The sequence below is a fragment of the Salmo salar genome, unplaced genomic scaffold, assembly GCF_905237065.1.
Source record: "Salmo salar unplaced genomic scaffold, Ssal_v3.1, whole genome shotgun sequence".
NCBI lineage: Eukaryota > Metazoa > Chordata > Actinopteri > Salmoniformes > Salmonidae > Salmo > Salmo salar.
The window spans coordinates 40001-52409 of record NW_025549488.1 but is presented as its reverse complement, the minus strand read 5'-3'; the positions used below and the strand labels follow the sequence as shown (position 1 = coordinate 52409).

Genomic DNA, 12409 nt, shown 5'->3' with positions numbered 1-12409 from the left:
TTTCTCCTCTCGTCATTTCGTCTCTCTCTCTCTCTCTGCCACATGTGCTGTCCTTTCGATCCCTCTCGCAGTCCTCACCAAATAACACGAACACACTGTGTGTGTGTGTGGTGTGTGTGGGCCTCGAAAGTAGTAGAGAGGGTCTCTGATGTGTGATTCCTCTCTCTCTCTCTCTCTCTCTCTCTCTTCTCTCTCTCTCTCTCTCTCTCTTCTTCTTAAGTACACATACATACAAAGCAGTGCAACAATGTGTGTGTGGCGCGCGCAGCGCGTTATGCGCGCAAGGCAAAGGCGCATATGGCAAAAGAGTGCAAGAAAGAGGCAGCAAGCGTTGCTGCCGCTGCGCGCGCGCAGCGCGCTGCTGCCGCAGTTGCGCGTTGCCGCGCGCTGGCAGCGCGCTGGCGGCGGCGCGCGCTGCCTGTTACAGGTACGCGGCGGCGGCGCGAGCGCAAAGCAAGCGCAGCGCGCGCGGCGCACGGCAGCGGCGCAGGTGCGGCGGCGCGGCGGCAGCAAAGCGGCGCGGCAGCGCGCGCGCGCAGGCGCGCGGCGGCGCGGTGGCGGCGCAGGCGGCGGCGCAGCGGCAGGCGCAGCGGCGGCGAAGCGTTGAGCGCGCAGTTCGCTGCTTTCATTACGCTTTCAACAGCTTTCTTCTTTCTTCTTTCTTCTGCTTCTTCTTCTTTCAGCTGCTTGCTTCTACGCTTACGCAAGGTAACAAGCCAGCCTGCTGCTTGCGCTTCTTTCTTCTTTTTCGCCGCCTTTCGCCATGCGCTTTCTTTTTCGCAGCTTCTTCTACACATAGCGCCAAGCTACATTCGCTTCTTCTTGCTTCAGCACTTTTTCGCCATTACATACGCCGCGCTTCGCTTTCTTTCTTCTCTTTTCATGCACTTTCGCAGGCGCGCCACAGCCGTTGCGCCGCCGCCAAACAGCGCCATGCGCGCAGCGCAGCGCGGGCGGCTGGCGCGCGCTGCTGCCGCTATGCTGCGCCGCTGGCTGGCGCCGCTGCTGCTTCATTTTTCTCTCTCTCTTTCTTTCTTTCGCTTTCTTCTTTTTCTTTTCTTTTTCTTTTCTTTTCGCCGCTGCTGCGCCGCCGCGCCGCCGCCATGCATGTTCGCTGTTGATGCCGCTTTGCATGGTAGCGTTATGGCAAAAACGCGCGCAGCAGCGCAGCGCAGGCGCGCGCCAGCGCGCGGCGTTACGCGCGCGCGCGCAAGCGGCGCGCTGCCATAGCAAACGGCGGCATAATGTGGTATGTGTCATGGTTGTAATCAAAGGTAATCGTGTTGTGGCACAGGAATGCTAGCTGTTACACTCGAAAACAAGGGGGATACTGACTCAAAACATAAAATGGCGTTGTTTCTCTATGAACTATTGTAATATTAAGTGAAAATAATAGTAATCCAAAACCAGGAAAACTGAGACCATCATTTGGAGAGAAAAAAACTGATTTTTATTGCCCCCTTAGAGTTGTTTATGAATGAACTGTTATTTGACCAGGTATATTGACAGAAAACACAGTTCACCACTTTCTGAGTAGCAGGAAAGAGGAGAATGTGCCTATTTGAAAGCTAGAAATAATGAGTAGCTGAAGACATTTCTAAGCTCTTATGCTAGAAAAGGTTGGAGGCCCCTGCTCTATGATCAGCTGATCTAGGATGGGTGGAGTCTTCATTTACAGGGTGGGAGGGGCTTTATTTATCGACATCACCCCTGACTAAGCGCTCGGCCAATCCCCTTCTTCCCCTGGACATGTTATTATTTTCTAACCTGTTAACAAACATTCTGAACAGGAAACGTTGTGTATTTACATGACATCATCTGAAAACAAGTGAAAGCACAAAGAAGTGAGAAGCTGGATGTACCGTTGCCATGGGAATTATTGCTGAATAAATTGAGTCAAAGTGAGCTACTATGGTGCTGTTGTGGAGAGTCCTATATTAATATATATATATTATAGCTTTGTTATATGTAATATAACTACACTGAACAAAAATATAAAAGTGTTGATCCCATGTTTCATGAGCTGAAATAAAAATCCCAGAGATGTTCCAGATGCACAAAAAGCTTATTGCTCTAAAATGTTGTCCACACATTTGTTTACGTCCCTGTTAGTGAGCATTTCTCCTTAGCTAAGATAATCCATCCACCTGACAGGTGTGGCATATCAAGAAGCTGATTAAACAGCATGATCATTACACAGGTGCACCTTGTGCTGGGGACAATAAAAGGCCACTCTAAAATGTGCAGTTTTGCCACACAACACAATGCCAGATGTCTCAAGTTTTGAGGGGAGCGTGCAGTTGGCATGCTGACTGCAGGAATGTCCACCAGAGCTGTTGCCAGAGAATTGAATGTTCATTTCTCTACCATAAGCGTTCTCCAACGTAATTTTAGAGAATTTGGCAGTACTTCAAACCAACCTCAACCGTAGACCACGTGTAGGCGTTGTGTGGGCAAGCGGTTGTGAATAGAGTGCCCCATGGTGGGGTTATGGTATGGGGCAGGCATAAGCTACGGACAATGAACACAATTGAATTTTATCGATGGCAATTTGAACGCACAGAGATACGTGAGGAGATCCTGAGGCCCATTGTCGTGCCATTTATCCCGCCGCCATCACCTCATGTTTCAGCATGATAATTCATGGCCCCATGTCGCAAGGATCTGTACACATTTCATGGAAGATGAAAATGTCCCATATCTTCCATGGCTCTATACTCACCAGACATGTCACCCATTGAGCATGTTTGGGATGCTCTGGATTGACATGTATGACAGTGTTCCACTTCCTGCCAATATCCAGAAACCTTCGCACAGCCATGATGACAACATTCCACAGGCCACAATCAACAGCCTGATCAACTATGCGAAGCAGATGTTCGCCGCTGCATGAGGCAAATGGTGGTCACACCAGATAATAACTTGTATTCCCAGTCATTTGAAATCAATAGATTAGGGCCAAATTTAATTATTCAGTTGACCTTATGTGAACTGTAACTCAGTAAAACCTTTGAAATTGTTGCATGTTAGGATTATATTTTTTGTTCAGTGTATATATAGTGCATTTGGAAAGTATTCAGACCCCTTGACTTTTTCCAGATTTTGTTATGTTACAGCCTTATTCTAAAACAAATTAAATTACTTTCTCCTCTCAATCTACACACAATACCCCATAATGACATCACAATACCCCATAATGACATCACAATACCCCATAATGCCATCACAATACCCCATAATGACATCACAATACCCCATAATGACATCACAATACCCCATAATGACATCACAATACCCCATAATGACAAACCGAAAGGTTTTTGAGAAAATTTTGCAAATGTATTAAAAAAAAAGGACAGGAACACCTTATTTCATAAGTATTCAGACCCTTTGCTATGAAACTGGAAATTGAGCTTAGGTGCATCCTGTTTCCATTGATCATCATTTTAGATGTTTCTACAACTTGATTGGAATCCACCTGTGGTAAATTCAATTGATTGAACATCATTTGGAAAGGCACACACCTGCCTAGTGTCATGATGTTGGCCTGTTGGGGGAGGTTTATGACCCCCATAAATACCTTTCCCCTTTTTCCCCTGTCTACTCTACCGATGTGACTTGAAAATCCCTTTGTTAACAGAGAGGCTGGTAACATCGAAAGGTGGGAAACTGAACCATATTTCAGTAATCCAACCAGTTGAAAATATGCGTTGGTACTTAATGAATATGATGTCAGATCAGTTACGTTCTGAGACATTATTACTGATGACAGGACGACATAAACTGTATCTGGGAAAGTCTACACATTGCAGTTAGGCCTTGAAATACATCTGCAGGTACACCTCAATTGACTCAAATTATGTCAATTAGCCTATCAGAAGCTTCTAAAGCCATGACATCATTTTTTGGAATTTTCAAAGCTGTTTAAAGGCACAGTCAACTTAGTGTATGTAAACTTCTGACCCACTGGAATTGTGGATACGCTGAATTATAAGTGAAATAATCTGTCTGTAAACAATTGTTGGAAAATTACTTATGTCATGCACAAAGTGGATGTCCTAACCGACTTGCCAACACTATAGTTTGTTAACAAAAAGTTTGTGGAGTGGTTGAAAAACAAGTTTTAATGACTCCAACCTAATATGCTGACTAGACCGGACACGTCCTGTGCGCGAGCCGATCGTAAAATACATTTTGAAATCCATGTTATTCAATTATTGCACCCACACTGCTCGCACGCACCAACGAAGGCGTCTGTGATGCCAAGGGCTAAAATTGAACTCCTTTCTATTTCTGATGCAGATCACGCTGCAAGTCCTGCCTCTCCCATCTCCTCATTGGTTTATAGAAGCAGGTACCCACGTGCCATCTCCTCATTGGTTATAATACCCACGTGGGTGATTGAAAGATTAAATGTTTTGCCAGTTGTCGTGGTAATACTATGAAAGTTTAGATGCCGATCACCATTTAAGTTCAAAGATGAAAAAGCCTGGAAGGAGGAGAGATGACTAGAAACGAGTCGGTTGGCCGTTTTATGTGTGGATTAATTGTCGGAGTAGGGGACCTTGTGCATTTCAGGTACAAAATAAATGTATGCACGATGACGCACGTGCGCAGCGGTTTGGGTTCCGTGTAAGTGTATGTTAACCTGATATGGATAGGGGGCAGTATTTTCACGGCCGGATGAAAAAACGTACCCAATTTAAACTGGTTACTACTCTTGCCCAGAAACGAGAATATGCATATTATTAGTAGATTTGGATAGAAAACACTCTGAAGTTTCTAAAACTGTTTGAATGGTGTCTGTGAGTATAACAGACCTCATATGGCAGGCAAAAATCTGAGAAAAAGTCAACCAGGAAGTGTAGGATCCTGAGAAATGTAGTTCTTCTTTCTAGTCCCTTTCGAAAATACAGTATCTGTGCTGTTACGTTGCACTTTCTAAGGCTTCCATTGGCTGTCTAAAGCCTTCAGAAAGTGGATTGAGCCTTCTCCTGTCTCTGGGCAGAGTATAGGAGTTCAGTTACTGAATGGTCTGCCTGAGGACAAAGAGATTGGATATGCATGTATGTTTTTTCTTTTTCTCCTTGAATGAATACACTATTGTCCGGTTAGAATATTATCGCAATTTTACGTAAAAAATACCATAAAAATTGATTTTAAACAGCGTTTGACATGCTTCTAAGTACGGTAATGGAACATTTTGACTTTTTGTGTCTCGATTGCGCTCATGCGTTACCCTTTGGATAGTGACCTGAACGCATCGAACAAAATGGAGGTATTTGGACATAACTATGGATTATTACGAACAAAAACAACATTTCTTGTGGAAGTAGCAGTCCTGGGATTGCATTCTGACGAAGATCAGCAAAGGTAATACAATATTTCTAATTCTGAGTTTAGATTGCCCCGAACTTGGCGGGTGTCTGAATAGCTCTCTGTGATGGCTGAGCTATGTACTCAGAATATTGAAAAATGTGCTTTCGCCGAAAAGCTATTTTAAAATCTGACACAGCGATTGCATAAAGGAGTTCTGTATCTATAATTCTTAAAATAATTGTTATGTATTTTGTCAACGTTTATGATGAGTATTTTTGTAAATTCACCGGAAGTTTTTGGTGGGAATACATTTTCTGAACATCACGCGCCAATGTAAAAAGCTGTTTTTGGATATAAATATGAACTTGATTGAACAAAACATACATGTATTGTATAACATAATGTCCTAGGAGTGTCATCTGATGAAGATCATCAAAGGTTAGTGCTTCATTTAGCTGTGGTTTTGGGTTTTATTGACATATATGCTTGCTTGGAAAATGGCTGTGTGGTTATTTTTGTCTATGTACTCTCCCTAACATAATCTAATGTTTTGCTTTCGCTGTAAAGCCTTTTTGAAATCGGACAACGTGGTTGGATTCAGGAGAGGTTTATCTTTCAAATGGTGTAAAGTAGTCGTATGTTTGAGAAAAATTGAATTGTGGTATTTTAGTTGTTTTTGTATTTCGCGCCATGCGATCCCATTGGCTGTTGGCTAGGGTTCCGCTGGCGGAACGAGGTTCCGCCAGCTGGGAGCTGAGGGGGTCTGTAACAGCTGGGACCTGAGGGGGGTCTATAACAGCTGGGACCTGAGGGGGTCTATAACAGCTGGGACCTGAGGGGGGTCTGTAACAGCTGGGACCTGAGGGGGTCTATAACAGCTGGGACCTGAGGGGGTCTGTAACAGCTGGGACCTGAGGGGGGTCTGTAACAGCTGGGACCTGAGGGGGTCTGTAACAGCTGGGAGCTGAGGGGGTCTGTAACAGCTGGGGCCTGAGGGGGGTCTGTAACAGCTGGGGCCTGAGGGGGTCTGTAACAGCTGGGACCTGAGGGGGTCTGTAACAGCTGGGACCTGAGGGGGGTCTGTAACAGCTGGGACCTGAGGGGGGTCTGTAACAGCTGGGACCTGAGGGGGTCTGTAACAGCTGGGAGCTGAGGGGGGTCTGTAACAGCTGGGAGCTGAGGGGGGTCTGTAACAGCTGGGACCTGAGGGGGTCTGTAACAGCTGGGACCTGAGGGGGGTCTGTAACAGCTGGGACCTGAGGGGGTCTGTAACAGCTGGGACCTGAAGGGGGTTTATAACAGCTGGGACCTGAGGGGGTCTGTAACAGCTGGGACCTGAGGGGGTCTGTAACAGCTGGGACCTGAAGGGGGTTTATAACAGCTGGGACCTGAGGGGGTCTGTAACAGCTGGGACCTGAGGGGTCTGTAACAGCTGGGACCTGAGGGGGTCTGTAACAGCTGGGACCTGAAGGGGGTTTTGTAACAGCTGGGACCTGAGGGGGTCTGTAACAGCTGGGAGCTGAGGGGGGTCTGTAACAGCTGGGGCCTGAGGGGGGTCTGTAACAGCTGGGACCTGAGGGGGTCTATAACAGCTGGGACCTGAGGGGGTCTGTAACAGCTGGGACCTGAGGGGGGTCTGTAACAGCTGGGACCTGAGGGGGGTCTGTAACAGCTGGGACCTGAGGGGGTCTGTAACAGCTGGGACCTGAGGGGGGTCTGTAACAGCTGGGACCTGAAGGGGTCTATAACAGCTGGGAGCTGAGGGGGGTCTGTAACAGCTGGGAGCTGAGGGGGTCTGTAACAGCTGGGACCTGAGGGGGGGTCTCTAACAGCTGGGAGCTGAGGGGGTCTGTAACAGCTGGGAGCTGAGGGGGTCTGTAACAGCTAGGAGCTGAGGGGGTCTGTAACAGCTGGGAGCTGAGGGGGTCTGTAACAGCTGGGAGCTGAGGGGGTCTGTAACAGCTGGGAGCTGAGGGGGGTCTGTAACAGCTGGGAGCTGAGGGGGGGTCTGTAACAGCTGGGAGCTGAGGGGGTCTGTAACAGCTGGGACCTGAGGGGGTCTGTAACAGCTGGGACCTGAGGGGGTCTGTAACAGCTGGGACCTGAAGGGGGTCTGTAACAGCTGGGACCTGAGGGGGTCTGTAACAGCTGGGAGCTGAGGGGGTCTGTAACAGCTGGGACCTGAGGGGGGTCTGTAACAGCTGGGACCTGAGGGGGGTCTATAACAGCTGGGACCTGAGGGGGTCTGTAACAGCTGGGACCTGAGGGGGTCTGTAACAGCTGGGACCTGAGGGGGTCTGTAACAGCTGGGACCTGAGGGGGGTCTGTAACAGCTGGGACCTGAGGGGGTCTGTAACAGCTGGGACCTGAAGGGGGTCTATAACAGCTGGGAGCTGAGGGGGTCTGTAACAGCTGGGAGCTGAGGGGGTCTGTAACAGCTGGGAGCTGAGGGGGTCTGTAACAGCTGGGAGCTGAGGGGGTCTGTAACAGCTGGGAGCTGAGGGGGTCTGTAACAGCTAGGAGCTGAGGGGGTCTGTAACAGCTGGGAGCTGAGGGGGGTCTGTAACAGCTGGGAGCTGAGGGGGGTCTGTAACAGCTGGGAGCTGAGGGGGGTCTGTAACAGCTGGGACCTGAGGGGGGGTCTGTAACAGCTGGGACCTGAGGGGGTCTGTAACAGCTGGGACCTGAGGGGGGTCTGTAACAGCTGGGACCTGAGGGGGTCTGTAACAGCTGGGAGCTGAGGGGGGTCTGTAACAGCTGGGAGCTGAGGGGGTCTGTAACAGCTGGGACCTGAGGGGGTCTGTAACAGCTGGGACCTGAGGGGGGTCTGTAACAGCTGGGACCTGAGGGGGGTCTGTAACAGCTGGGACCTGAGGGGGTCTGTAACAGCTGGGACCTGAAGGGGGGTCTATAACAGCTGGGACCTGAGGGGGTCTGTAACAGCTGGGACCTGAGGGGGGTCTCTAACAGCTGGGAGCTGAGGGGGTCTGTAACAGCTGGGACCTGAGGGGGTCTGTAACAGCTGGGACCTGAGGGGGGGTCTCTAACAGCTGGGAGCTGAGGGGTCTGTAACAGCTGGGAGCTGAGGGGGTCTGTAACAGCTGGGAGCTGAGGGGGTCTGTAACAGCTGGGACCTGAGGGGGGTCTGTAACAGCTGGGACCTGAGGGGGGTCTATAACAGCTGGGACCTGAGGGGGGTCTATAACAGGCTGCAACAGTGAGAGGCTTATTTCTGGAGAGATGGATTTTTAAAAGTAGAAGCTCGAATTGTTTGGGCACAAAAAGTAATAAAATAACAATAACGAGGCTATATACAGGGGGTACCGGTACCGAGTCAGTATGGGGTACAGGTTAGTCGAGGTAATTTGTACATGTAGGTAGGGGTGAAGTGACTGCATAGATAATCAACAGAGAGTAGCAGCCGTTTAAAAACAAAAGGGGGGGGTCAATGTAAATAGTCCGGTGCCCATTTGATTAATTGTTCAGCAGGCTTTGGGGTAGAAGCTTATAAAGAGCCTTTTGGACCTAGACTTGGCGCTCTGGTACGGTTTGCCGTGCTGTAGCAGAAAGAACAGTCTATGACTTGGGTGACTGTGATATATGTTTCAGTAAGATTGGATTTTTGTATAAATATCATTTGTTATCAACTGTACTGCAGGGATGGAATGTAAGTCACAGAAAATTGAGGGGGTCGTCGCAGCTGCAGAGAGGTATTTGGGTGTGCGAGACTTGACATCAGAAGAATTGCAGGGAGTGTCCCATCCTTATTCAACCTTTATTTAACTAGGCAAGTCAGTTAAGAATAAATTCTTATTTACAATGACAGCCTATCGGGGAACAGTGGGTTAACTGCCTTGTTCAAGGGCAGAACGACATATTTTTACCTTATCATCTAGGGGATTCGATCCAGCAACCCAACTCTCTAACCACTAGGCTACCTGCCGCTCCAGGACCAAATAGATTTAAATAGTGGAGTAGTGTGGTGGGTTTTTAGTGGTAGGTTGTTTGTTTGTTTATTTATTTATTCATTATTATAATAATTATTTAAAGCAAAGAATAAGGGAGTTATACTCCAGTCTAGTAGGTGGCGGTAATGCAATATTTATTGGATGCTAAACGCCTTTAAACCTTATCGAAGAAGATTTGACGACTTGCACATGCGCAGTTCGGCGTGAGAAAAGCGTTAGACCCGATGACGTCTTAGCTAGCTAACTTCGCCATGACGTCGCCTAAACGTGAGATCGGGGACTTCTATTGGAGAAGCACTTTTAGCCCATCTTCATACTGTACTGTCTTTGGAGGTGTCTGTCTATGGTACAAACTCTGTGATTGTAACCTCAGCCTTCTCTATTTTACTTCCGTAAACATACAGTTTACAGGAAGTGACGCTGTAGTAAATACCACCGGGAACGGAAGTCCATGTAGCGCGCCAAATTTGTTGAGCAGCTGGGTTGGAGTCAACTTCGCTTTCAAGATTTGAGATAATATATATAAATGCTGATAAGGAACCAGGACTGCTGAAAGACTCAAGGTAAACAACACACGGTCATGTGGCCAACCCAGACTAGTTTGCTTGACAGGAATTGGGGAGAGCTATTAAAGCCAACGTCAGTAAGGTTTAGACAAAGTGGTTTTGTTAGTAACTTGACTAGCTAGCTAGCATGTTTGGCAACGCGTATTTTAGCTAACTGACATTAATTACAATTATTGCCGATAATGTATAGTTTAATACTTCGGTTAGATATAGAATGACTTTCCGAGTTTACGTACTCATCTGAACTAGGAAACTCGGTAATTTCCTACTTGCTAATTGGTTGTAGTTATACACGTTGAACCAGTTAGCAAGTCGGACATTTCCGAGTTTCGTAGTTCCGACTAGGACGTAAACGCAGCAACAGTAAATTTAAGCTGCTCTATAACTGAACCAGAATCTGCACAGAGGCGAATGACTGAGTACAACCTCTCCTCTCCTCTCTGCACAGAGGGTGAATGACTGAGTACAACCTCTCCTCTCTGCACAGAGGGTGAATGACTGAGTACAACCTCTCCTCTCTGCACAGAGGGTGAATGACTGAGTACAACCTCTCCTCTCTGCACAGAGGGTGAATGACTGAGTACAACCTCTCCTCTCTGCACAGAGAGTGAATGACTGAGTACAACCTCTCCTCTCTGCACAGAGGGTGAATGACTGAGTACAACCTCTCCTCTCTGCACAGAGGGTGAATGACTGAGTACAACCTCTCCTCTCTGCACAGAGGGTGAATGACTGAGTACAACCTCTCCTCTCTGCACAGAGGGTGAATGACTGAGTACAACCTCTCCTCTCCTCTCTGCACAGAGAGTGAATGACTGAGTACAACCTCTCCTCTCTGCACAGAGATTCTGGTTCACCATATGTTACCTGTCATATAGTTAACTAAATTGAGAATGATATTGCTTCCTATTGTAGTTAGTCATGTTAGCGTTAGTGTTGTTTTGGGGACTAGTTGGCTATGCAGCTAGTGACGTTGGCGCAGGTTTGGGCAAACCAGCTAGCCAGTAGCGTTAGCATTGGTTTTGGTTGGCTTGGTTTAGCTATGCTGCCTTTGAGTTAAAGGCAGATGATTTACAGTCACGGGTTTGGGTGGATCGGTACAGAGAAGCTCAGAGCGGTGTGGGAATACTCATACTAACCGTACTATGGGACGTTAATTCAGTATACCTATTGGTCATAGTATGGACAGTAAGTATTACAAACGTCCCTGGATGTCGTACTAAATTCGCCAAGATACGAAGTATACAAACAGTGGACACTATTTCTGCACTGTTAGAGCCCATAATGCAATTAACCAGTTATTGAGACACATGTAAAGAAATGTTGAGCAATGTAATAAAGTAATGATTTTTTTTTAAATCAAAATCCAATTGTTATTGTGAGTGTAGTGAATTGCTTGTGCTTATAAGTTACAGGTTATGTTGGCTGACAATTTGTTAGTTGTGGTATCCTTATGAACCGCATATCATTACAGCAGTATGTGCCGGTAATATATGTAAACTAGCTTAACTAACGTTAGTTGGCTACTATTAAATCGAACTTGCCAGTATATTAACGATGTGCTATCCAACTACCTACATTTTATTGATTTGATTATTCAGGTAAGTGGTGGACATTGTTAATTCACTCTCGTCTGTGTGCCAGAGCGTAGAATAACTGATGAATTTCCAAAACGCTCAACACCCCTTGAATATAACCAGTGCCAGTAAATGTCGCGTAATTAAATTGTTGCCAGCAGCACAGTTAGTCCCCAACGCTCTGGATAACATGAAAACAGCTCTGCTGGGGAGAGTAAAATGGTCAATGAGCTGTTCTCTCATGTGTGTCTGGAAGTAGCTAGCCAACGTTAGCCAGTTAGCTGGGTGCTTGACTGCCGTTGTGAAGTCAAACCTACTCATCGGCCAGAGCGTCCAGTGTGCGTCGTGTGCGTCCAGTGTGCGTACTGAACGCGTACTGAACGCTCTGAATTTACGAACGCCCAGAGCGCACTCTGACACTCCAGATTGAATTTACGAACACACCCAAAATCGTATAACGTCTAGCTAGTAATTTGTTTTGCTAGCAATAGGTTGGATAGGGTTAGGATCATCTTCCGGTAGACAGGCTTGTACGCTCAACTGAAAGGATACCGTTCAGATACAGTAAACTAAAATGAACCTGTAGTATACTGTATGTTAGTGTGGGTATTCGAACACAGCTCATGACTTGCTACCAAACATACTTTCTAACTTGTGTGCCGTACATGCAGCATGGCGGTGCCTTTTGTGCAGGACTGGGACCTGATCCAGACGCTGGGAGAAGGAGCATATGGAGAGTGAGTACACACACACACACACACACACACACACACACACACACACACACACACACACACACACACACACACATTGTATGGTTGACAGGGACGTGGCAAATAAGTCTGGCTGCACAACCGATTGGCAAACATACTGCAAATTGAGAAATCATGTGACTGAACTGAATTAAAAAGAAGAAACTAAGAATCATAAAAAACCTTAAATGAGATTTTGGGCAAAAAGGCAAATTCAGCTCCATTAT

The 12409-nt window shown here is 47.0% G+C and overlaps 1 protein-coding gene across 1 annotated transcript in view; it reads left to right on the top strand.

The window, feature by feature from the left end:
* Positions 1-9578: 9578 nt before the first annotated feature.
* LOC123738299 (serine/threonine-protein kinase Chk1) overlaps positions 9579-12409 on the top strand; it is a 25144-nt gene continuing 22313 nt past the window's right edge. The window contains exons 1-2 of the mRNA XM_045713366.1: positions 9579-9850; positions 12102-12167. Of these exons, the coding sequence (XP_045569322.1) occupies positions 12103-12167 (65 nt within the window). The 5' untranslated portion in view covers positions 9579-9850; position 12102. The remainder of the gene's footprint in view (positions 9851-12101; positions 12168-12409) is intronic.